The sequence below is a fragment of the Astatotilapia calliptera genome, chromosome 1 (assembly GCF_900246225.1).
Source record: "Astatotilapia calliptera chromosome 1, fAstCal1.2, whole genome shotgun sequence".
NCBI classification, from domain to species: Eukaryota; Metazoa; Chordata; class Actinopteri; order Cichliformes; family Cichlidae; genus Astatotilapia; species Astatotilapia calliptera.
The window spans coordinates 38564608-38590958 of record NC_039302.1 but is presented as its reverse complement, the minus strand read 5'-3'; the positions used below and the strand labels follow the sequence as shown (position 1 = coordinate 38590958).

The window sequence follows — 26351 nt, the reverse complement described above, 5'->3', positions numbered from 1 at the left end:
TCTAACTGCACTGCTACGGTAACCAGGAAAACTGAAAGCGTTAGCTGTCCGCTGGCACGTGCTGCTGTCTGCACGGAGGTCAGACAAAGCCGTTTGAGTTGAGTTTCTTCACTCTGTGCCCGGGTCCCTCTGTGATGTATTTTAAACGTCTCGCTGTTTAAGCATTTCTTAATGACAGGTGAGCTTTCACAGCTTCTGCAGGTGAATCTTTGCGTCAGTTCGATGTGGCAGAAATTGTGCTGCCTGTTTTTTATCATCAGTGACTTTAATTACTGGCATGCTGTATGCAGCCTAAAGCTTTTTGCTGTGTTATTTTTAGCTTATTACTGCCAGTGTGGTCGTATGCTGCACATTTATCATGTCACATGCATAGCAGGAGGTAAACAGGCTGATCGTGTGTTCAGCATTTCCTTAGAATATTAAACTTCAGGTGTCCTCTGATCACCTACATTCATTTTATTTGAACGTCACCAGTGAACATGGATGCAAAGGCTGTCCTCAGAGGCCTCCTGGTCATGTGAGAAACTAGAGTTTGGTTTGTGCCTGGAGCAGAGTGGCAGGTTTCCTCAGACGGAGAGACTCGAGGATCAAAAACAAAGACACAGGTCAGCTGTGACAAAATTATCCTCTTCTCCCTATTTTTGTCTGAGAGAAAAAAGAAAGTAAATTATTATTATTATAATAATAATAATAATTATTATTATTACTATTATTGTTGCCCTGTCAGCTCATGTTTGAAAACACAGATATGTCTGTTAATGTTGTTATCTCTGTTTATGGACAGATGACTTAAACCTCTGTCCGTAAACACCAAAAAATAAATTTATTATCCTTCTTTGCAGGCTACATATCCATCATGTAACACAAAGTAATCGATTACAAGCAATGTTAGCATCACCTGCTTACAGATGTGCATGGCATCACATTCCAGTTCTGCTGCACTAAAAATAGGGGTGGCCATGTTCATGTAATGTCACTGTTAGTTTTGAGGTCAGCTACCAAATATAATAGATATAAACTGTAAGGATCACCCTGGAAGTTCCATCCAGGCTGATTAAGGCGGGAACAGATGTGCATCGTAGTAAGCTTTGTAATGACGCCGATCTGAGACATGCTGTTAGTATTAAGGTGTGTCTCACGTGTCGATGTTGGTTCATGAACTCTGAAGGTTTTTGTGCTTTTTTTTTGTTGTTGCTGTTGCCAAATTTCATATGTGAGACGTAAATATTTATTAATATATATACTAAGATAAATGCCAGGAAATAAGGAAAAAAACACCATGTGGACCACAGCGAAAGTGATGCTTTTTGCCACCAGTTGAAGGTTTCATGGACTCGCTGACAAAACTCCTTCCTTTAGACAGACCACCGAGAGCCACGCTGGGACTGGGTGTCCTCTGCTGGGATGATTTCACTGCATGAAGTGGCGTCTGAGGAGGCGGTCCTTGTTTGCTCTTGTCTCGGCTCTAATGAGAAAACGGATATTAGAAATTAGCGTAATCCTGAAGACGAGGATGGAAAAATATTCTTCTCTTTATTGTTGTCTTGTGGAGGCATCAGCCACCCCCACACATTCATCTCACTTTATAAGAATAAGCCAGTTTGATGCCATGCACCTTACTCGTGTAGCCACAATTATCCATAAATTAATAAAACCTGACTGGTTATTACTCGGAGACAGGGGGAGAGGGAGGGGGGATATGAAGGGCTGTACAGTGAACAATCTCCGCATAATTAACAGGAAGATAAACAAAACATAAATTTGGATATTGCATTTATTTGGACTACCACTCAAATATGCGTGAACCACGTTATTTTAATTAAAAGATAAATCTATGTGACATGCTGCTTCCCAGTTAATTATTCAGTGCTGTACAATAAAAACAAAACCCATTAAATATGCCACGCACTCTATTTCTCCATTAACAGTAAAAAGCACTCATCCTGGGGACAACATTTCAAATTCAGCTGCTGCGTGGCTTTTCCCCTTTTTTTTGTACTTTCATTGCAGGTATTTTTACGTCTCCTCTGACTTTGCATCAGCCAAATGTTTGACACGTTGATTTTTTAAATTTTTATAGCTCTCAGTTACAGCTGCCAGTCTGTGAGGCCAAAGAAACAAACCTGGGCTCAACAGATCAAAGACTCTTGGGAGAAGCCGGGTTATCCTCAGCCGCGATGAGCTCGGTGTAAACAGCGCTACTGGACTGAGAACAGGAAGTAGCAGTAGCAGTAGCAGCAGTCTGAGGCTGTGGTGGGACTCTGGAGAGACAGCTGAATGCCAGTCGGCCAAGGTGCGCTGAAATAGATGTTTTTCCAGTCAACCAATAGCAGCGCGGCTTCAGGGTTCGAAATGTTGCTGCGCTGACTGGTTTTCCCAGCATTTTCTAGCAAACATGCCGCTTTGGGGCTAATGTAGGGACACCCCAGAAAACTGATAGGAGATCTGCAGGGCTAACCCACACGGGACAATGAATGCTTTGCCCACAGAAATCCCTGCTGGAATTTCCAAAAGGGCAAAACTGCAGTCAGCTGTGTGGGCATACACGGCCACCTGCTGTGGGTCCACACGGGCATGTTTGCTGGGTTTGGTCTGCTTCAGCACACTTCAGGTGTATTTGACAGAAATCAGTGCTTCTTTCTTAATTCGGTGTTAGGAGGACAGGGACTTTCATCTGGTGGCTAACATTTAATCAATGAGAAGCCCTGATGGTGAATTTGATGCAGCCGCTTCACTTTTCCTACATGTTTTTACCCACACGACAGTGGGCGGGGGCTTTTCGGTGAGGTGTTACCGCATTGGTTCTCTGACGTTTCCTGGCAGCTTTCACTTTAGAACCGGTGGTTAACCCCTATAACATCAGGGAGCTGTTGTAGGGGTTAACCTACAACAGCATCTACTGCACTGTTAAATAACGGCGCAGCACATTTTAAAGGCCTCATGCACTTGAATGTTTGCTGGAGTTGTTGTAGTTTTTATGAAAAACGATTTTTTTTATTTAATTACATTTATTTATGTTTCTGGATTTTATGATGCAGAAAGAATAAACGCAGGACTGTCTGCGGTCGGCACGATAACATCAGTAAACCCTTCGGTTCATTTTCCCTCAAAACTCCACGTGCGTCGTGTGGCTATTCCCCAGCAGGGGCCGCCTCCACATCAGCATGTGTGTTCCCTCTTTAACAAAACGGCCCAAAGCGTACCCCTCCAGCCGGTTGCAGCAGAAGTCTGCCCCCTCCCTGAGCTTGGTTCTCCTGATGGTTTCTTACAGAGAGGTTTTTCTTCCCGCTGTCGCCAAATGCTTATTCATTGAGGGTCTGTCTGATTGTTGGGATTTCCTTTCAACATAAGGCGCCTTCAGGCTTTTATATAAATAAAAATAAACTGAACTGAATTTGATAGACATGGAGGGGCCTACACTGAGCTCTCCACGCTGACCTGAAGCTGGTCTTGACGGGGCTTTGTTATAATCAGTCAATGGAGGTGACCGTGGTTGCACCAACCAAATTTCAGACTGTCCTTGCTACACTCTGGCCTAACCCTGCTGGACCTGTGTGAGCCTGCAACAGTACCACTACGTCAGGATTTCTAGTTTATCAGCCAATCCCACCAAGCGTTTCCATCTTCGTTTGTGTTTTGACTTTAGTCATGAACACAAGGTGGTAAACTTTGCCTGAAGGAAAAGCATCAGTGTGCCTCAGTATAGCCTCAAAGAGATGCTTTCGGGGTCGTAGACTGGCTTTTAGTGTTCTCTGCACCACCTCTCCCAGCTATTTTTGGTTCCCCTGGGTTTCCTACATGCGTCCCTGTTGGGACATTAAAGCCTTTATTTGTACTGCTCCTGTGATTTCACATGTAATGAGTGAGTCAATAAGAGCCAGCACTTACAAGCAAACGGCATTCTCAGGTCATATTTCTGCTTCTTAGGGTCCATTTTAAGACTCGTCGCTTTGATTTGAGCGAAGCATTCGAGCGCTTCAGGTGTGTGCAGTCATTCCACAGTCAGAACGCTTCTTCATCTCCTTTAGCGGTGTGATTGATCTGAAGGGAAGGGATCCAAACTGAGAGGACGTGATTCCCAGAGGTAGAGGTTTTATTGCAGAAAAAACATCAGATAAATCTCACGGCTTCAAAGTACATCAGAACATCTAGAACGCAGGAAGAGTAAACAGACAAATGTTTGATACACCTCTTTAATGAGTTTCATCTTCTCTCTGACAGATGTGCAAGAATAAATATCTGTTTCTTAAATGCAGACATATCTACTGTGAGTATAAGCTCATAGTTTGCAACAAACCCCCTCTCCTCACATCGCCTCCTCTGGGCTAAAGAGCTCTTCTTCCTTCAGGAACGTGGACACTACAGAGCTGCGGGGGATATAATGGGTTCATCTTTTTTCTCCTCTAGCACCGGCGATTATAAGTGAGCACAACTGCATGTGCTACTTAAATAAGAAGCTTGACAGAGATGAAACAGCACGGGGACAATGGAATGGATTATTTTAGGATTACAGCTGAGGGGAAAATGGCGTATCTTTCTCAGGCGTGGACAAAGAGTATAAGTCACAGAGGGATGACAACAAATGGCATTTTCCAGTGTCTGAAACCAGAAATGATTGCCTCATCTGAACATGATGAAAATGTTCCGATTCGCAAAAAGCCCGAGAACTCCAGCCAGAAACTGGAATGTGAACTCTTTACAAACGTCTTTTCCCCTGCTGACTTTATGTTAATATAAATGTGTATAGATATAAATGTTTAGCACATACACGTGTACAAAGCTACAGCCACCAAGGACAGAGTAATGTACGGAAACCTAAAGCTCAGACTACATCACGGGAACGTTACGTGGCTCTCGGTTGGAGGGCAGTGACGGCTGACGTCCTGCTCGATAACAACAAAAGAAGAAGAACTAAGACTTTCTGCCGGGCCGAGTAGGCGGAGTTACACCTGCATCACATCAGTGTTCAACTTCTGTCACATCCTTTTTCTCTCTCCTGCTTCATCACACACACTGTGTGTCTGCATGTGTGTGCCACACTGTAAACCTATCTTCATTCCTGGCGACACAGATCACCTGTAACATGAATCGGTTTATGGTCGGGCCTACAGACCAGTGAGCAACCACTGGCTGTGAGGGAAACGTGCTCGCAGTCATAAGCGTGAAACTTGTATGGTGCTGTGATAAAAACCCTTCGCAGCACAGATGACGCCGACATGACTGCGAAGACTCACAAATTCCTCGCCGGGTGGAAATGACACTGTGAAAACTGAGAACTGCAAACGGAGAGCAATGACCTTCAAAGGTGCCGCGGCGAGGCACAACTTGGCGCCGCACTTTGTGATCAGCACAATAAGATCAGCGAACACTTCAGTTCCTTTTCCCTCAAAGCTCGTTTTGGGAGTCATGTGACTGAGTTTGAATGAATGTAATGTCGTGTGTGTGTGTGTGTGTGTGTGTGTGTGTGTGTGTGTGTAGTGTAAACACCATGGGCACTAGGACCCTGGGGTTGAGCCCTCCACACCGTGTGTGTGTGCGTGTGTGTTTGGGAGATACTGATTGTGTAAAAGTCCCGATCATTTCTCTTTATCAGAAAAACATTAAGAACCCAAAGCCGCCGCCGTGACAGCGAGCGCCACGCTTTCCTTCTCCTCCTCGGCCGACAGTCACCGACAGCTGCCGGCACAGTGAAGAACAACAAAGGCTCATTTCCTGTTTTACTCGTAAAAAAATGAAAGAATGACGTTTGACTTCACGACGTCAGCTTTCCCCTCTAAGGACTCATATCCAGAGACACAGTGAGACCCGTTCAAACAGAGTGACGGCTTGGAGAACAATCCTAATCAGAGACATAACCATTATCTCAGACCCCCAGCACTGATCAGAGTCCAAAACTGAAACTGTCATGAGTCTTGGTCCTTCGCTGGTGTGGTAAGGTGACCTCCAGCCTTGATGTTGGCTAATGGATGCTGTAAATAAGCCGCTGATTGATTTGTGTTGTGTTTGAGGGAGAGTGAAGGGAAGGATGCAGAAGTGTGTGTGTGGGAGGGGCTCAGGTCAGCTGATGGGATCCCTCGGCGTAGCGTCCAGCGTCCGGTTACCTCTGAATTATTTCCTCTGCGATGGCAGCAGCAGTCAGGCTGGTACCAATGCCCCCCCCCACGCACACGCCATCATCCCCATTATCGGTCGGCGTGTTGCGTTCTGCTCTGGGTGTCCTCCTCCACTACAGGAAGTGTGTTTTTACAGGAAGTGTGTTCACTGCTGATTAATCGTGTTTTCCTAGTAAGTGTTCACAGGCGTCTAATAACACACACGGTTACTTTGTGCAGACCGGTCTGTCTGTAGAGCGCCGTCACTCCCGCTCATGTGTCACACGGTCCACTCCCGTCATAGAGTTGTTCGATGTGACATCATCAGAGCTGTTCTCCGGGGCGTCACGGTCAGGGCGGGAACGTTTGAAGCGTCTGTCGGGGTAGCGGCTGTTGTCAAAGGGCATGCGGTGCACGCATAGGACGTGAGTCTTCAGGTTGCCCTTCTGCGAGGCGCTGTAGGGGCAGTAACTGCACCTGAACGGTCTGCGGCCTGCAACGACAACAAACACCAGAAACTCTTTAATCTCAAACAGGAAGTCATTGTAAGACCGACCCCATCCACAGTCTGGGGTCAGTCAGCCTGTGGGCGGGGCTTGTAGCTCAGGAGGTCGAGAATCTGCTAATCTGAAGGTGTGTTGGTTTGATTCCTGGCTGCTCCAGTCTGCATGCCAAAGCATCCTTGGGTGAGATACACAACCCCGAGATTGTCTGTGATGCATCTGTGTGAGTGTGGATGTTAGATAGCAAACACTGTGTGTGCGTGCGCGCACTTATACGTCTTTGTGAGGACCAAAATTTCGACTGCGTCTTCGGTGCCCTGTGGACGTCGAAAGTTCAGACTGTATTAAAAGTCTGAGGTTTGGAGGGAGGAAGCAGGGGGCAGGGCTGTAGACAAAGACAAGAAAAGTGATTTTCACATTCACACCACCCCACCAGCACCTCCTTATTGAAACAAATCTGCCCTTAAAACATTACCCAACACAGTCGGCGAGCTCCCACAAATTCATCTGAAGTAAACTTTTGCAGCTCCTCAAGTCGATATGCATCTTCGGAAGAGGCCGCTTACGTCTGGCAGCCCGAACACAATAGCAAGGCGAACACGGCAAAGGATTTTTCTCCATCTCCCCTCCTCACACCAGCCCAGCACAAAATGTTCTCCCAAGATTGAATCTGATCATCACTGCAGCAAACACAATGGCCCTTAATAGCAGCGGCCGTTTGTTTGAGGGATGCCGATTACACCGCCATCATAACCCACTTCACTTAGCTCACTCACTCACAGACGGAGAGGGAGGGGGAGGAAGACGGGAGAGACGTGGAGCCTCTGCAGCACTTTAGAATATTAATAACGGTACATTACTGTTACTCTCGTTTTCTTTTTTTTCTTTATCTCTTATTCAATTTGAGTTGCTCTAAATCAAATTAACATATGGGGTTTAAAAGAGGCGCCGGGATAGGTGCAGGGAATATCAATAGGTAAAAGGCCAGGATTAAAAGGAAACCATCTATTTGAAGCACACACTCCACTCCACGTAGACTCGCGCACACACAGGCTCGATGTGAGGACACAACGAGCCAGTGCGAGACTTTGTGTTTGGCAATCTGACGCAGGTTTTGGAGGCTCGCCGGCTTTCTGATATTACATTGTTTGCTTCAGAGCCAGACAAAGGGGATTGCTACAAGTTTGGAGGCTTTGGATGTTCCAGTTGTCTGAATTTCCAGATAAGCTCGTCGGCGGCACACAATGAAGGCCCCCTTTATTCATGTGCGGTTTAATTTCACACTCTCTTACATTACGTTAAGTCCGAGAGGCAGAGTATCTCATCCCATTTTACACTTAGGGAGAGCAAAATATGCCCCCAAACAACTCAACCCTTTTCTCCCGTCTCCCCGCTTATTTACCGTTAGTCCTCGTGGACTTGAAATAAAAACAGATCGAGCCGGTTTATCTGCAGGGAGAGAGAGAGGGCTGAACTGGGAAAGTTTGGATGTAGAAACTTAAGTTAGTGTCCAGATTGAAATTGACTTCTGCACAATGACACACACTCACACACACACACACCAGATAGTTTAAAAATTAAACAGAGGCTGCTCTCCCTGCACACACACGCACACACGAATACTTGTTTTCCTGACTTGGTGAGGACATCTAATGGACACGATGCTTTCCTTAACCATGACCTTAATGTGACGCTGACACCAAAACCACATTTTTAGTCTCAAACACGCCTTCAAACTTGTGGGGACGGGCTGTTGGTCCCCAAAAAGATGTATGAACATGGTGCACACACTCGCACACACTGGCATTCAACAGTCTGCATGCTCGGCTAGCGTGCAGACCCACAGATGCCGTTATTAATCCACGTCCTGGGCTCTGTGCCTCTGCAGCCACAGGTCTGTGTGTCTGATCTGAGGGTTCGGTCATCACCAGTCGGATGTCGGGTTCCATTTTCAACTCTAAAACCTGGGTCCGATGTACGTGAGTGATCGAGCTCACCAACCCTCCAAACATTGGTGCTGTTCAGTTAAATGTCTTTGTTTCTAGCAGAGCCGTCTGTTTTTATTGTGTTGGAAATCCTTCAGTCACAGGTTTGTCATCTTTAGAGCTAACGTCCTACTACATTCAGCTACATTGTCTTTTCCTGGTTTCCTGGAAGTCAAACTTTGGATGCAAAGACCTGGGTTAATGACGTCAGAAATAACAAGCGGACTCAGTTCTGGGATGTTTTGTGTTTGTTTCTCTCATCAGCTGCTAATGCATTGACGTGTCACTCGATTGACAGATTCGTGAGGACACACACACTGTGAGACTCCCACACTGAGCTCAAATCACACCATGAATCAGGTGAACTAAATAGAGAAATGAGTTCTTCCTAAGAGTCACATAATGAAACTTGCACCTACTTCAGCTGCACTTGTCAAATCAAATCAAATCACTTTTATTGTCACATCACATGTCACTCACATGTGCAGGTACATTGGTACAGCACATGTGAGTGAAGTTCTTGTGTGCGAGCTTCACAAGCAACAGAGTTGTGCAAAATACAATAATGTAAACAAGCAAAATACAAGAATGGCTACATCTGAAACTAATAAATATATGTACAATATATAATAGTATATGCATGTGTGAATGTGAATTGTGTGAATGCTTCTGATCGCTGATCATTATCGGATCCTGTGCCCTCAGATGAAGGTGATTTTTCTAGAACACAAACACAGTTTACCTTTTTATATTTTCAGCAACAACTAGTCCCCTCCTCCTCTTTGACATTCCTGTTTAAGAATCTTCAGCTGTAAAACATCATTTACAGAAATCATTCAGGTCTCAAAAAGAGAATCTGATAAGGTTTGAAGAGCAGGTGGGTGGGGCTTCTACCATCTCTCTGTGACATCACACGGATCCCTGGGTAGAAAAAACTACGATAAACAGCCTGAGCTTGTGCACACACACGGAACTCATTATTAGGAACAGTCATGTAACAGGAAATGAGGAGGGAACGGGTCCTCTTTAATTTGTGGGGACCCTGTTTGTGTTTAGTTTGCGTCACCTTCTGTCTCTCACATGTTCCCATCTGTCTGTTTATTCCTTCTTTTGTGTCGACAAAATCCTTCAAGAGTGGGAAATTTAAGGCTAAAGAGACGCAGAGTAATAATGAGGGAGGAACAGAAAAGAGGAGAGAGACGGTATTCTTGTTTTCATTAGTGTGGCATTATCTCAGCCTGTTAATTAACCCCCCAAGGCCCTCTGCAAGGAGATCAGAGGGAGAGGAAAGGAGGGCAGCACGAGGGAGTGTGGGGGGGGGGTGTCTGTGTGTGTGTGGGAGTGTGTGGACGGGTATTAACATCCTCATGGGGACCAAAAATTGGTAGTTTACTATACTTGTGGGGACCAACAGTCACTTATGAGTAGGGCTGGGTATCGTCACTAGGGATGGGTATTGATAAGATTTTAACGATTCCGATTCCATTTTCGATTCTGTTTAACGATTCGATTCTTTATCGATTCTCTTATCGATTCTTTTTTTTTTTTTTTTTAAAAAGGAGAACACTAAGGTCGATTAGCTTAGAACTTTGTTTTATATCTTCTCTTTGAACAAGATAGAAATTTAGGAGTAACATGGCCTTACAAACCCAACAATGACATCTTAAGAGATCCACAGCCTACGGCTCTTCAATGGGGTGTCACAGGGTCCCCAGGAAAAAAAATTGTAAATGTAAAATAATAAAATAAATATTCTTCTGTAGCAATAACAAAGTATAACATAAATTGTTCTGTGGCAATTACACAAGAATATCCAGTAATGTCCCTGCCTACAATTAAACACATTCACTTACCAAAAATCGGGGGCATCTGCTGTGGCAAATGGGTGCAAGCCTTTTACCACAAACTTAGACACTGCTCGGTGACATTCGTCTATCCTGGCCTGAAAGGAGACGCTACGGGTAGACTGCAGCGAGAACTGCCAGCATCTGAGCCAGACTCTGTCTCTCTCATCACGGTCACCTATAGGTGACCATGATGAGAGAGACAGACAGAGTACATGTACATGTACAGTAATGGCAGGTCTTGTAATAAGGCAGATCGCGCTAACATAATATGCACTGTTAGTTGATTATTTACCTGCCGCATTAACGGGAGAGGACGTGCAAACGTTAGCGCTGCTGGGTTGAGATTCACGAGTCCGGAGCGGAATTAAAAACGCGTGTCATCGCGTGTTTTGTGAGCAAATGCTTTTGCATATTCGTAGTGTTTCCTCCCTTAAATGAAATATCTACTTTGCAAGTTGCCCTGTTGTCATCGGTTCTCATAAAGTATAATCAAACTTTTGAGTGTTTGAGCCGCTTAGGCGCCGTGTTTCCTGCCAGGTAAATGACGCTCCGCAACGTGGTGACGTCATTCGGGGCGACTGGAATCGATAAGGGAATCGTTTGCAAAAATGGCAAACGATTCCAAGGAATTGAAACAGTGGGAACCGGTTCTCAACAAGAACCGGTTTTCGATACCCATCCCTAATCATCACTGATTTCTAGAATTGATTTGATCTCCGATTCAATTCAATTCTATTTGAATCGGAGAAATTTTGCCTCAGAGTCAGAAATATAATTCTGATCACTTATCAGTACATATCGATATTTTTATATCTATTAAAAGAAACCTGACACGTGAGATTTTATCAGAGGTGTGAGCATCACAGCAGAGGCCTTTGTGTCAAAGTAACTGAGGATAAAACAGAAAAACATGAAGGCGGTTTTCCTCATCTGGGTTTTTATAGCAGATGACCTTAAAAATATTGTGCTGTCAAAAACTAAGTGAAGCAGAGCAAAGTTACAGAGGTTTGATTAGAGACACAGCATTTTGCACTTTTGCATAATTTTAAAAAGTTTAAATTTGTTCAGTATTGAACAGCAGAAATGAGGCTTTTCTGTCGGAAGTAAAAAAAATAAATAAGTAGGGGTGGGTTTTGATTATCGATTTAGAGAGAGAGAGAGCTCTACACCAAGTGTGATTTTATCGTGGTGGAAGCAAAACAGCAAAGGTAAGAAGAAATTCGTGACGATGTTTATGTGAAGCGTAGTTTGGAAGGGTCTTCTGCTGCTGGTTCAGTCAATACTGTTTGGAGAGAGATCAAACCTGTAGCTTCAGAATCAAGCGCAAAAAAAGACGTAAACACAAAGCGCCCGCCGACGCTTCAAGAAGCTGTCGGCTTTCAGCCCCGACGGCGTGTCCGCGTACGTGCGTTGGGTTTTGTGTTTACGTCTTTGTTCAGAATCCGTGTTCCTGCTCTCACTTACTGTTTTAGCTGTTTGGTGGTTGTAGAAATTTTGTGAGGTTTAACTTGAGGTTCTGGAGTTTCGGGGCAAAATGAATTTATATTTAAAAATCGGTTCAGGATTTTAATGAATTGATATCACGTTATCCAAGCCAGAATCGATTTTAATCGATACGTCGATAATCAAAACCCACCCCTGCTTATGAGGACATTTGTGCCGGTCCTCACGAGTTTGAAGGCATTTTTTAGTTTATGGTTAGGTTTAGAGTCAGGGTCAGGGTTAGGCGTCCATTTTTGATGGTTAGGGTTAGTGAGATGTCTCCAAAAGGATATAAATACACGTGTGCGTGTGTCAGTCTGTGTGTGTGTGTGTCAGTCTGTGTGTGTGTGCGTGTGTGTGTCAGTCTGTGTGTGTGTGTGTGTGTGTGTCAGTCTGTGTGTGTGTGCGTGTGTCAGTCTGTGTGTGTGTGTCAGTCTGTGTGTGTGTGTCAGTCTGTGTGTGTGTGTCAGTCTGTGTGTGTGTGTCAGTCTGTGTGTGTGTGCGTGTGTGTGTCAGTCTGTGTGTGTGCGTGTGTGTGTCAGTCTGTGTGTGTGTGCGTGTGTCAGTCTGTGTGTGTGTGTGTGTGTGTCAGTCTGTGTGCGTGTGTCAGTCTGTGTGTGTGTGTGTGTCAGTCTGTGTGTGTGCGTGTGTGTGTGTGTCAGTCTGTGTGTGTGCGTGTGTGTGTCAGTCTGTGTGTGTGCGTGTGTGTGTCAGTCTGTGTGTGTGTGCGTGTGTCAGTCTGTGTGTGTGCGTGTGTGTGTCAGTCTGTGTGTGCGCGTGTGTGTGTGTGTCAGTCTGTGTGTGCGCGTGTGTGTGTGTGTCAGTCTGTGTGTGTGCGTGTGTGTGTGTCAGTCTGTGTGTGCGCGTGTGTGTGTGTGTCAGTCTGTGTGTGCGCGTGTGTGTCAGTCTGTGTGTGTGTGTGTGTGTCAGTCTGTGTGTGTGTGCGTGTGTGTGTCAGTCTGTGTGCGTGTGTGTGTGTCAGTCTGTGTGTGTGTGTGTGCGTGTGTCAGTCTGTGTGTGTGTGTGTGCGTGTGTCAGTCTCTGTGTGTGTGCGTGTGTGTGTCAGTCTGTGTGTGTGCGTGTGTGTGTCAGTCTGTGTGTGTGTGTGTGTGTGTCAGTCTGTGTGTGTGTGTGTGTGCGTGTGTCAGTCTGTGTGTGTGCGTGTGTGTGTCAGTCTGTGTGTGTGTGTGTGTGTGCGTGTGTGTGTGTCAGTCTGTGTGTGTGCGTGTGTGTGTCAGTCTGTGTGCGTGTGTGTGTCAGTCTGTGTGTGTGCGTGCGTGTGTGTCAGTCTGTGTGCGTGTGTGTGTCAGTGTGGTGTCGTGTGTCGTAGTGGTGGTGCGTGTGTCAGTCTGTGTGTGTGCGTGTGTGTGTCAGTCTGTGTGCGTGGTGTGTGTGTCAGTCTGATGTGGCTGTGGAGTAGTGGTCTGTGTGTGCGCGTGTGTGTCAGTCTGTGTGTGTGCGTGTGTGTCAGTCTGTGTGTGTGTGCGTGTGTGTGTCAGTCTGTGTGCGTGTGCGTGTGTCAGTCTGTGTGTGTGTGTGTGCGTGTGTCAGTCTGTGTGTGTGTGTGTGCGTGTGTCAGTCTCTGTGTGTGCGTGTGTGTGTGTCAGTCTGTGTGTGTGCGTGTGTGTGTCAGTCTGTGTGTGTGTGTGTGTGTGTCAGTCTGTGTGTGTGTGTGTGTGCGTGTGTCAGTCTGTGTGTGTGCGTGTGTGTGTCAGTCTGTGTGTGTGTGTGTGTGTGCGTGTGTGTGTGTCAGTCTGTGTGTGTGCGTGTGTGTGTCAGTCTGTGTGCGTGTGTGTGTCAGTCTGTGTGTGTGCGTGTGTCAGTCTGTGTGCGTGTGTGTGTCAGTTTGTGTGTGTGCGTGTGTCAGTCTGTGTGTGTGTGCGTGTGTCAGTCTGTGTGTGTGCGTGTGTGTGTCAGTCTGTGTGTGTGCGTGTGTGTGTCAGTCTGTGTGTGTGCGTGTGTCAGTCTGTGTGTGTGTGGGTGTGTCAGTCTGTGTGTGTGGGTGTGTCAGTCTGTGTGTGTGCGTGTGTCAGTCTGTGTGTGTGTGGGTGTGTCAGTCTGTGTGTGTGCGTGTGTCAGTCTGTGTGTGTGTGTGGGTGTGTCAGTCTGTGTGTGTGGGTGTGTCAGTCTGTGTGTGTGTGCGTGTGTCAGTCTGTGTGTGTGTGTGTGTGTGTCAGTCTGTGTGTGTGTGTGTGTCAGTCTGTGTGTGTGTGTGGGTGTGTCAGTCTGTGTCGCCTCAAGGCGCTTCATAGATACAGAGAAAAACCCAACAATCATATGACCCCCTATGAGCAGCACTTTGGCAACAGTGGGAAGGAAAAACTCCCTTTTAACAGGAAGAAACCTCCGGCAGAACCAGGCTCAGGGAGGGGCGGGGCCATCTGCTGTGATTGGTTAGGGTGAGAGAAGGAAGTAACAGAGGTCAAACGTTTACTATAGGTCTTTACCAGGTTTGCACACACAGTAGCTGGTATTTTGGCCCATTCCTCCATGCAGATCTTCTCGAGAGCAGTGATGTTTTGGGGCTGTCGCCGAGCAACACGGACTTTCAACTCCCGCCACAGATTTTCTATGGGGTTGAGGTCTGGAGACTGGCTAGGCCACTCCAGGACTTTCAAATGCTTCTTACGGAGCCACTCCTTTGTTGCCCGGGCGGTGTGTTTTGGATCATTGTCATGTTGGAAGACCCAGCCTCGCTTCATCTTCAAAGTTCTCACTGATGGAAGGAGGTTTTGGCTCAAAATCTCACGATACATGGCCCCATTCATTCTGTCCTTAACACGGATCAGTCGTCCTGTCCCCTTGGCAGAAAAACAGCCCCATAGCATGATGTTTCCACCCCCATGCTTCACAGTAGGTATGGTGTTCTTGGGATGCAACTCAGTATTCTTCTTCCTCCAAACACGACGAGTTGAGTTTATACCAAAAAGTTCTACTTTGGTTTCATCTGACCACATGACATTCTCCCAATCCTCTGCTGTATCATCCATGTGCTCTCTGGCAAACTTCAGACGGGCCTGGACATGCACTGGCTTCAGCAGCGGAACACGTCTGGCACTGCGGGATTTGATTCCCTGCCGTTGTAGTGTGTTACTGATGGTGACCTTTGTTACTTTGGTCCCAGCTCTCTGCAGGTCATTCACCAGGTCCCCCCGTGTGGTTCTGGGATCTTTGCTCACCGTTCTCATGATCATTTTGACCCCACGGGATGAGATCTTGCGTGGAGTCCCAGATCGAGGGAGATTATCAGTGGTCTTGTATGTCTTCCATTTTCTGATGATTGCTCCCACAGTTGATTTTTTCACACCAAGCTGCTTGCCTATTGTAGATTCACTCTTCCCAGTCTGGTGCAGGTCTACAATACTTTTCCTGGTGTCCTTCGAAAGCTCTTTGGTCTTGGCCATGGCGGAGTTTGGAGTCTGACTGTTTGAGGCTGTGGACAGGTGTCTTTTATACAGATGATGAGTTCAAACAGGTGCCATTCATACAGGTAACGAGTGGGGGACAGAAAAGCTTCTTACAGAAGACGTTACAGGTCTGTGAGAGCCAGAGATTTTCCTTGTTTGAGGTGACCAAATACTTATTTTCCACCCTGATTTACCAATAAATTCTTTACAAATCCTACCATGTGGATTCATGGATTTTTTTTTTCACATTCTGTCTCTCACAGTTGAAGTGTACCTCTGGTGCAAATTACTGACCTCTGTCATCATTTTAAGTGGGGGAACTTGCACAATCGGTGGCTGACTAAATACTTTTTTGCCCCACTGTATGTGCTTGGTTTATCAAGACGTCATATATTTGCAGAAGTGCTCCAACATTTTCGGAGACGTCTGTTACCGACCAGCTCTATAGCTAACCGGGAGGTCGAGGGTCACTAGAGCCGGTGAGAACAGCGAACTCCAGGCACATCGTTTTCAACTCTCCCGCGGTTTTCACTACTCAGCATATACATGATATATAAGTCATTTAGATAATTTAAAAATGTTATTGTTTGGCTTTTTTCAGTGTTTTATTTGTTCCTGAGTAAATTAGTTTGGCTGAGATTAAAGTTAAGCTTTATAACTGGACTGTTTTATTTAATACTGAAGTCTTACTTAGTCAGTATATTCTGAATTTCATATCCCCTGATGTAAAATGTTCTGTTCTTACACTCAACAAAAATATAAACGCAACACCTTTGTTACTGCTCCCATTCCCCATGGGATGGACGTAGAGACCTAAAATTCATTCCAGATACACAATATAACCATCCCTCCCAAACAGTGGTCACAAATCAGTCCAAATGTGTGGTAGTGGGCACATCTGCTTTATTGAGATAATCCATCCCACCTTACAGGTGTGCCACATCAGGATGCTGATCTGACATCATGAGTAGTGCACAGGTGTACCTCAGACTGCCCACAACAAAAGGCCACCCTGGAATGTGCAGTTTTGTCTCACAGCAAAATGCCACAGATGTCACAAGCAATGAGGGAGCGTGCAATTGGCATGCTGACAGCAGGAATGTCAACCAGATCTGTCGCCCGTGCATTGAATGTCCATCCCTCAACCATAAGCCGTCTCCACAGGCGTTTCAGAGAATATGGCAGCACATCCAACCAGACCTCACAACCGCAGACCTCGTGTAACCACACCAGCCCAGGACCTCCACATCCAGCAGGTTCACCTCCAAGATCGTCTGAGACCAGCCACCCAGACAGCTGCTGGAACAATTGGTTTGCACAACCAAACAATTTCTGCACAAACTGTCAGAAACCGTCTCAGGGACGCTCAACTGCATGCCCGTCGTCCTCATCGGGGTCTTGACCTGACTCCAGCTCGTCGCCGTAACAGACTTGTGTGGGCAAATGCTCACATTCGATGGCGTCTGGCACGTTGGAGAGGTGTGCGCTTCACGGATGAATCATGGTTCACATTGTTCAGGGCAGATGGCAGCTGAGAATGTCCCAGTTCTTGCATGGCCAGCATACTCACCGGACATGTCACCCATTGAGCATGTTCGGGATGTGCTTGACCGGCGTATACGACAGCGTGTACCAGTTCCCACGAATATCCAACAACCTCACACAGCCATTGAAGTGGAGTGGACCAACATTCCACAGGCCACAATTGACAATCTGATAGACTCCATGCGACGATGTGTTGCACTGCATGAGGCAAATGGTGGTCACACCAGATACTGACCGGTTCTGGGTCCCCAGACCCCCAATAGCGCAAAAAACTGCACATTCCAGGGTGGCCTTTTGTTGTGGGCAGTCTGAGGTACACCTGTGCACTACTCATGATATCAGCATCCTGATGTGGCACACCTGTGAGGTGGGATGGATTATCTCAATATAGCAGATGTGCCCACTACCACACATTTGGACTGATTTGTGACCACTGTTTGGGAGGGATGGTTATATTGTGTATCTGGAATGAATTTTAGGTCTCTACGTCCATCCTATGGGGAATGGGAGCAGTAACAAAGGTGTTGCGTTTATATTTTTGTTGAGTGTATTTAAATGGCTAACTCTGGAATAAATATAACATTAAAAATATTTAAATTCAAGAGGAAACGTTTTCACTGAGAGCAAAAGCATGTTTAAAAAGCACGTGGAGATCCTGAAGGCTGCTCCAAGAGTGATCCGATTATATTTTAAATATTTATTCAATTCTCTTCCAAACCCCAGCTGTCTATTGTGTCCGTCTCTAACATCTCACCTGTTTGTTATTGTTCAGGCTTGTGTGTATGCTATTTTTATTAACAGAGAGATTAAGCTTGTGTTTTCATACATGTAGTGATTGTGGTTAACTAAATGAAGTGTATTCAACATTATGGAGCAGATCATATATAAAGTTGAATTTTGCCGGAGTGCTTAAGATACTTTTTAAAATGATCTTTTTTTTGTATTAAAAAAAGAAGAGGAGAAAATCTACAGCGTCATGTGTAATTTTCATTGTAAATATTAATCACAGTTAAATTAAGATGGCAACAAAAAGTGCACCTGTGATGTCATCAAGTGCGCCGCTGTTCCAATTGTAGAACGATCGCGCTGCCTTCTTGCATCTTTGGTTAGTCCGGACTCCCGTGTGTACTTAAGAAGTCCGGACTTGCATACTTCAAAAACGGCCGTTGTTTTTGTGTTGCATCCTGTATTGCAACATATTAGACGTGTTTCCGGTTACTGTGGAGCTCCACAGTGGCTGCAGCCAGACCCTCTGTTTCACCTGCCATGCATGGACTCACTCACACACCCACAGCCAGCTGCTGATACTTTATCTATACACAGACTCACAAACACAGACTGACACACTCACACAGGTGAGCTGTTGCAGTCAGTCTTGGTGTGATTACTGATGTGTTTCCTGTCTGAGCTCCGTCTTTGTAAACAGATTCTTTTCATGAATCTGTGACTATTCCTGTTGTGAACTGAAAGAGGCGGGGCCTGAAGCTGTTACTCTCCTAAACGCAGTGCGGCCAGCGTCTCCTCATCTCTATCTTAAGACTGCAACAGATGGCAGCGCTGGCATCAGAACGCATTTAAGGACGGCGGCGTTTGGTCTGCTGCCAGCATGCTGTTCTGGGTCTGAATGTGGCCTCTGTGTGTCTGTGTGTTTCTGCATTAAGGGTGTTTTTATTGAAGTGTGTGTTTGGAATATATCTGAGAGGAGAAGAGAAAATGTTTAAGCAGTCACCACATGTGGAGGGTTTCACGTTGGAGTTACGAATCCCTGAAGCGCACATACACACGCACGCGTGTTGTCACGCTGCACTAACAGCAGGAAGCTGCAGGCTCTGTAGAGTAAAAACTTGCACGGAAGGATGGACTATTTCAGGAAGCGTGTGAGTGGACGGAGGAGGAGGCAGACAGAGGGTCTGTAGGCAGAGACTCACAGAAGGTGTGAGCAATTAAATGTGCTAAACCATCTGTCCAATAACCTGCACGCACACACATTACTCAGCAAACTGCAGCAACGCGCGGGACCGCGACACAGCCACTCTGAGGACTTTTAACAGGTGTTCCCCGCTGACATCACCGCTTTCACTTTACTTACAAGTGCCAACAACTAACCAGATCCAAGGATAACACCACTAGGGATGGGTATCGTTTAGGTTTTATCCGATACCGGTGCCAAATCGGTACTTTTGAAACGGTGCCGGTGCTCAAACCGGTGCTTAAAGAATGGAGAACACAAAATTGGTCCAAAAACCTCTCATATTCAGCTGTTTTTTGTAAAAATATAACAATGTTAGCCTTTTCTGCAGCTATGGGGCATATATGGTATCACTCTTGGCTGGAAGCAGTGCTTAAACAATGGAAAAAAACACAAACTTTGTCCAAAAACCTCTCATGTTTAACTGTTTCCCTCTTTTTCTTTGGTCATTTTAGCCTTTTTGGCCAGGGTGAAGTTAGTATCTGCCATCAAACAAGAGGACAGCCGCATGTAACTACGTCTGTGTTTGCTAGTTCACCTTACATGCATTAATGTAATAACGTGGTTAGCCTACTCAACGTAAATTACATGCGAACAACATTAAGCTACTCACGCAGAGAAGAACGGCTGCTGCTGCATCATCATCCTCATCATTTCTGCTACACTGGCAGGGCTAGGGGCCAGGACTCTCCTCTTCATGTTTTTGGGGGATGTTGCATAACAGGCAACCCACCCGCAGTAGATGTGCTCGGTGTGAGGTCTCGCAGCAAGCTATCAAATACGGCGCATTTCTGGGCTTTTAAAAAAAACACTATGCGTCGCCAGGTGTTTCATCGGATTTGAGGTGTTACCTCCTTTGACAGTATCACAGTATCAGCTTAAAGCACTTGTTGCTGCTGAGTTTGCATATTTTGCTGTGAAGTACAGCCAGACTTTTGACCGCTTCGCCTTGGACATTTTTAATCTGTAGCTCTGCTCTAACAGAACGTACGTACCTGGCCCCACCTACTATCCTCGGAAACGTAAAATGATTGGCTAGAATCTAAAGTGTATCACAGCTCAGGAAAAAAAAGCACCGAAATAAAGCACCGAAATGTGCGCTGCTTTTCGGTCTGGTTACTACCGTTTATGTCAGAACCGGTGCCATCATGGCACCGGACACCGGTACCCATCCCTAAACACCACACAGGTCAGTGTGATGTTTCAGCATTACTGAGTTGAGATTCTTCCATCACCACAGGAGTACGTTCCACGTTATGAGGACGGTGGGCACCATCGCGTCCAGCAGCTTGTCACACGAGAAGTTTTCAGGCCAAAGGTCAGAGCTGGATCAGGGAAACATCTCTTAGTGATGCTGCTGGGAGACTTCCCATGATGCACTGATCGGTGTTCTTCTTTCCCACCATCACCAAAGCCCACAGTGTGATGGTTGTGGTTCTGTCTGGTACTGTAGGGTAGGGATGCCAAACTCAATTTACACCGAGGGCCACAGACACTGAACCAGCGAAACTACAGCTTCCTTGATAATGTCCGCAGGTTTCTGTGTGAGTGGAGGCTGTGGGGCTCAGCTGGTGTCCAGTCAGAGTCCGATACGAGTCGAGGAGAAGCTCACAGCCGTGCTGAGGTGAGCTGTTGAACTTTTCTGCAGTTAGCTGCTGTTAATAACGGAGCAGACTGTCAGAGAATAAACTCTGATGCAATGTGAGAATGTAATTAAACTTTTCAGGACGCATAATGTTAGCTTATAACCAGCTGCTGTTGTGGGTTCGTTGGCTCGTCGTCAGCTGTCTGGAGACGGGAGGGTCACAGGTTTAATCTGCTGATAATTAGGAATTCCAACAATATCGGGAATAAATGAGGAAGACGATGAGAGGGACGTGAGGAGAGAGACATCGTGAGGAAAAGATTCATGCACAACTGTCAGATATTTAGTTTTAAAGAGCAGTTTGAACTTTAAATTAAAAGTAGCTCGTAAGGTTACTAATGAAACATAACCAGGTGGAACAGCGATGAGGGTGGAGCAGCTCGTCTACCCATGGGAGGGTTGGTGTTTGATCCCTGTCTGCTCCAGAATGCATGTCAGACGTCCTCGGTCAGCTTGTGCTTGTTGTGTAAAACGCTTTGAGCGCTCAGCTCGAGTAGAAAAGCACCGTGTAAGAAGCAGTCCACAATTTAAAGATCCGATGTATTTTTAATGGATTCATTTCAAGTTTAACACATTCATTTGCTGGGAGATGTAATTACAACTAATCAATGTACATGTAAGAGAACCTCATTGTTTTTTTCTCTTAAATAACCTCAAATGAAACCAGGTAGGTTAGCGAGTGAAACTCTGAATTACATGAAAGTAGTCCTTCAACGTTCAGGTAAATCATTATTCTTATATATAATATGTATACAGTCAGACCTCCCACAGCCCGCCGCGATCCTAAAATAAATATATTTCCATGACTTCAAACAGCCTGAAGGGAATTGATTGTTCTCTCCTTCCTCTGATGAATTAAGAACGTTTCCCTCAGAGATCGGGCTTGTTGATAGAAAATTGGCCTGAAGTTTGGGGAATAAAGATTTGGTCTGTTTCCTAGTTTAACTAGAGAAAACCAACACACAAATAACACCAGGGGAGGCACTTAAGGAGAGGAGCTGTGGGGGGAGCGGGCGGAGGAGAAGGAGCTCTTTCAGCATCAAAGCCAGCTAAAACGTCTCCACCGGGGACCGGGTCCCCTGTTAAATACAGAACTGGATTATTAATTGCTGTACCAGTAGGACCTGTTAATAAGAACCCAGAATAGCTTTCTTTGCCTTCCTAATATTTCCGTGCTGCTTCTCTGCAGTCGACTCATTTTCTTTTTGTGCTGCTGAGCACGGTTTGCTTCACTCACTCCTCTTTTGCCTTCGTCGCCTGCAAACTGGCATTTTCGCCGATGTACGTGCACCTTTCCCGCACGCGTGTACCTGGATGAGCTCTTCATGCCGACACACCTCTGTCACATGACTGGAGTAAAGCTGTCATGTGATAACAGGCTCACTTACAGAAACCTGTACCAAAGTTTTGACCACAGCGTCCATCATGTTCTTGTTGCCATGGCTTCAGGTGTGTCAAAGCTGCAGGTATCTGTGAACGAGCAGCGCCTGGTCGCTCCACAGGTGTCGAATCGTGTCATGTGCCCGGGTTATGACATCACTGACACGTTTATCACCAAGCAGAGTTTCTGATTTTGATTGAAACATGAAAGTAACCAAATCAGCAGAAAGAGTGAATCACAGAAGAGCACGCAGTCTCCTGGATAGGTGAAAACAGGAAGTTCTGCTATCAACGCCTAATACTGAAGGACACCTGTGGCATCTGTGCCACGACCCTGACTGCTGAGCACGATGATGACACTCACTTCATCCCATATGGACGCTCATGAAGGACTCGCTGGCGTCGCATTTCGCTGGCCTGGGTACTTAAACAGTTGGTGTTGTGCATGGACACGTTTAACCCAGACCTCTGTGTTTAACGCAGTTCTGCTGGATGGAAACATCTGAAGCAGAGTGAAGCAGCTCACACACCCCGTCTGACAGACGTTTGCACATTTCTGTGGTTTCTCAGCCTAAAGGCCAAACAAACAGGAAGTGATCAGCAGCAGAAGGAGACCCAGCACATCGGTGACAGATGCCAGCTCCTTAAACTTATCTCAACTTTTAGGTAACAGACTGCAGCAGCGACCAAGGGGAGAGCGCTTCCTACCCAGACAGTGTCTGCCACGCCCACGTTACAAACCAACCAGTGATTCTCACTGATTCACTGACAGAGTTCACCCTCGCTTTCATACATCATTCAGTTTGGCTCGCACGTCTTCTTCTGTCAGCTTCTCCCTTTAGGGGGCGCCAGATCATGTGCCTCCACCTCCTCCTATCCCAGCGTCCTCCTCTGTCACACCAATCCTCTGCATGTCCTCCTGTGGTTTATCTGTTTCACTCGTTCACTGCATGTTTCTTCTCTGACTCACAGACACTTTTCACTTCATTGGTCCAGCAAACAAACTTCACCCACTCACTGATTTATGTCATTTTTCACTCTGTGTGTGTGTGTGTGTGTGGGGGTGGGGGGGGGGGGGGGGGGGCTGTTATCCATGTCTCTCAGCAATAAAGAGAAAGAAAGGAAATAAAAAAAATGGAGGATTGATAATATGGCGGCCACCTGCTTCTCACTCACACTTTGACACAAAGAGCAGCGGCGGCAGCGACTCGGCCACATTCATCCTCGTGAACTTTGTTTGACCTCAATGGAGCGACTGCAGCTCAAAGTTAGAGAACGTTAGAAAAGGCAGAAACATGCAAAGCGTGTATTTTACACGTGTAATGAAAAAATAATAATTTTTCTCTTTAAATGCAGTTTTAACCTCCTATGTAACTTCTAATTAGAGTCCCCGAAATTCACTCTGCACCAAAACTGGAGCTCAGACTTCTTGGGCGGTCTGTTTGTACCATTAACCACCCAGCTGCCATCTTGGGTCAGACAATTTCAAATCGTCTGAAGCATTAAGAGCACTGAGAGGACGAACCCACCTCCTGAAAACCATCCCCACACTGACACAGAGTCCCTGTCACACCCACGGTTAGCAGTATAAACTCAGACACCTGAACATTTCCAAGCACCTCATCTTTGCTCCCCTGGTGGGGAAAAACTTCTCAGACTTCATCAACAGGATCCAGAAACTTACGCTGGACGCAGATGAAACCGTCCTTTCACGTGGTTTCTGTCTTCACTTGCACACCTACAACCGAGGCAGTGGAGACAGTCAGAAAATGACTACAACAAGACCCCTGCTTAGGAAACAACCAGCTTCACCCCCGATCAGACCCAGACACTGTCACACCTCTGCATCCCCGCCACGTATTTTAAATACAACAAGGATTTCTTCAAAATCCTGCTCCTCACATACAAGGTCTTAAATAATCAGGCCCCATCTTATCTTAATGACCTTGTAGTACCATATCACCCTATTAGAGCACTTCGCTCTCACCCTGCAGGCCTACTTGTTGTTCCTAGAGTATTTAAAAGTAGAATGGGAGGCAGAGCCTTCAGTTTTCAGGCCCCTCTTCTGTGGAACCAGCTTCCAGTTTGGATTCAGGAGACAGACACTATCTCTACTTTCAAGATTAGGCTTCAAACTTTCCTTTTTGCTAAAGCATATAGTTAGGGCTGGACCAGGTGACCCTGAATCCTCCCTTAGTTATGCTGCAATAGATGTAGGCTGCCGGGGATTCCCATGATGCACTGGGTGTTTCTTCTTCTTCACTCACTATGTGTTAACAGACCTCTCTGCATTGAATCATATCTGTTATTAACCTCTGTCTCTCTTCCACAGCATGTCTTTATCCTGTCTTCCTTCTCTCACTTCTCTCAGCCCCTCCCTGAGCCTGGTTCTGCTGGAGGTTTCTTCCTGTTAAAAGGGAGTTTTTCCTTCCCACTGTCACCAAAGTGCTGCTCACAGGGGGTCATATGATTATTGGGTTTTCTCTGTATCTATTATTGTAGGGTCGACCTTACAATATGAAGCCCTTGAAACACTGTTGTTGTGATTTGATGCTGTGTAAATAAAATGGAGCTGAATTGGTCTGCAGTCGAGACCTGTCAATCACAGGTCAGCCCCACCCTAAAGCCTCCCCTGCTTCCTGTTCATCTTCTCGTTTTTTCACTCTGACCTGAAACAGCAGCTCATCAGGAAAGTGTTCACCTGAGCAAGAGGCTCATTTTGTCATAGACATCTGTCCAGAAGAGTCGCCCCCTGCTGGGTATTATAAGGACTGGAGGTTTAAGAGTTCCTGCTCATGAAAGTTCGTCCATCTTTTACATACAGTCTGTGGTATTTATAGGTTGCATTTCAAGGCGTCTCCTTGCATGTAGGATTTACTACATGAGTGTGTGTGTGTGTGTGTGCGCGCGCACACGGTTGTGAAGTCATCTCGAGCTCTTTGTGTGGATATTCTGGGGGCAGGTAGCGTCAGTGCAGATTAAAATACTTTTTCACAGCGATCAGCTTGTAAACACGATGAGCTCTTCATCGTCTGATCCTGCGAACAGAATTATACATGCAGAAGCTTAAACCCCCCACCCCTCCCCAAGTGGAGCTCTTATTTACCCCCTCTAAGCTCTTCCCTCGCTCTTATCTCCCTCCGTCATTTCCTCTGCTTCATCTTCCTCCTCTTCTTCTCTTTCCTGCAGAGGGAAGCCTATTTGTCCACTTTAAGTGAAATCACTCAATTCTTTCAGGAAGAGAGCGAGGAAGAAAGTGTGTGTGTGTGAGAGAGAGAGAGAGTCCACCTTCCAAATAAGTTCCATTAATCATGGGCCAGAGTCTAATGTAACTAATATTTTACAATTAGAGGAGACACGATGGAGCTGGGGGCCATCTATCTCCCTTACACCACATGATCATCGATTCATAAGAGCTGAGGAGAGCGAGGGAGGGAGGCCACAGTACACACACACACACACAGATGCTGGGCAGGAAGCAGGAGGATGCACTGTCACATTAGCATTTAAGTCCTGCTTAAAATCATCCCCTTATTTTTCTTCATTGATCGTCTGCTGGTCACTTTTTGGAAACAGAACTGTGATTAAAATTCTCAGAGCCCTGAAATCTCAAAATTCTGCTGAGGAAATCATCAGAAGGGAAATCAGCTGAACCGCACTGACATTCTTTTGTTCTTAAGCAAAAATTCATTTATTTAAATAAAAGAATGCACGTTTGTGTAAGCAGAACTCTGAGGAACGAGGTTTTGCGCTACAGCTAAACCGCCGTGCTTTGGCGGGCTGTGTGGCTTCAACGTGCGCGAATGTGTTTATTACAGGAGAAATTTTGAACGTTCTGTTATTCAATTCAATTTTACTTATACAGCACCAAATCACAACAACAGTCACCTCACAGTGCTGCAGGTAGACCCTACAATAATACCCAACAATCACATGAGCAGTTCACATGTTTCCTTTAAGCCTCGGCGGCTGTTCAGCTTCTGCTCTCTGAGGTATTTACTAGGGGTGCAACGATACACAAAATTCACGGTTCGATTCGATACTTTGGTGTCACGGTTCGATATTTTTTCGATACAAAAAAAATGTTCATGCTTTTTTAATTTGTCATTTATTAAAATTATAAATATATATTTTAACTCAAAAGTACAGTTTTTAAATTTAATGTTGCTGAAACAACAAAGTAATAAAATAATAAATCTATCTGATAGAGGAATCCCTCATCTTTGGAAAAGAGAGTTTATTACAGAGAAATGTCTCTTTCCAAAATAAAAGCTCTACTATCCGCTTCTTCTGGGCTATATTCTCAGCAGCATATTAAACATATCAGGTCCCCATAAGGAGGATCATGTGCTAACGGCTGTCTAAATGACTCGGGTAAAGTTTGTAGCATGCTGCTTGTTGTTTTTGTCTGCTTCCACTTGTCTTTGCACTAGGATGATGTCGGAGTAAATGTGCAGTCATATTCGTTGTGTTCCCACTAGTGCTGTCAGCGTTAA

The 26351-nt window shown here is 45.7% G+C and overlaps 1 protein-coding gene and 1 long non-coding RNA gene across 10 annotated transcripts in view; one reads left to right on the top strand and one right to left on the bottom strand.

Moving 5' to 3' along the window:
* The window catches only part of LOC113027768 (uncharacterized), a 90329-nt gene that overhangs the window by 43796 nt on the left and 20182 nt on the right, over window positions 1-26351 (top strand). The window lies entirely within an intron of this gene.
* znf536 (zinc finger protein 536) overlaps window positions 4105-26351 on the bottom strand; it is a 223199-nt gene continuing 200952 nt past the window's right edge. For 7 of the 9 annotated variants that reach the window (XM_026177512.1, XM_026177499.1, XM_026177503.1 and 4 more), the window contains one exon: window positions 4106-6585. In XM_026177512.1, coding sequence (XP_026033297.1) covers window positions 6356-6585 — 230 coding nt within the window. In that variant the 3' untranslated portion in view covers window positions 4106-6355. Of the gene's footprint in view, window positions 6586-26351 lie in introns of all 9 variants that reach the window. The other 2 variants (XM_026177462.1, XM_026177472.1) reach the window with 1 other exon arrangement.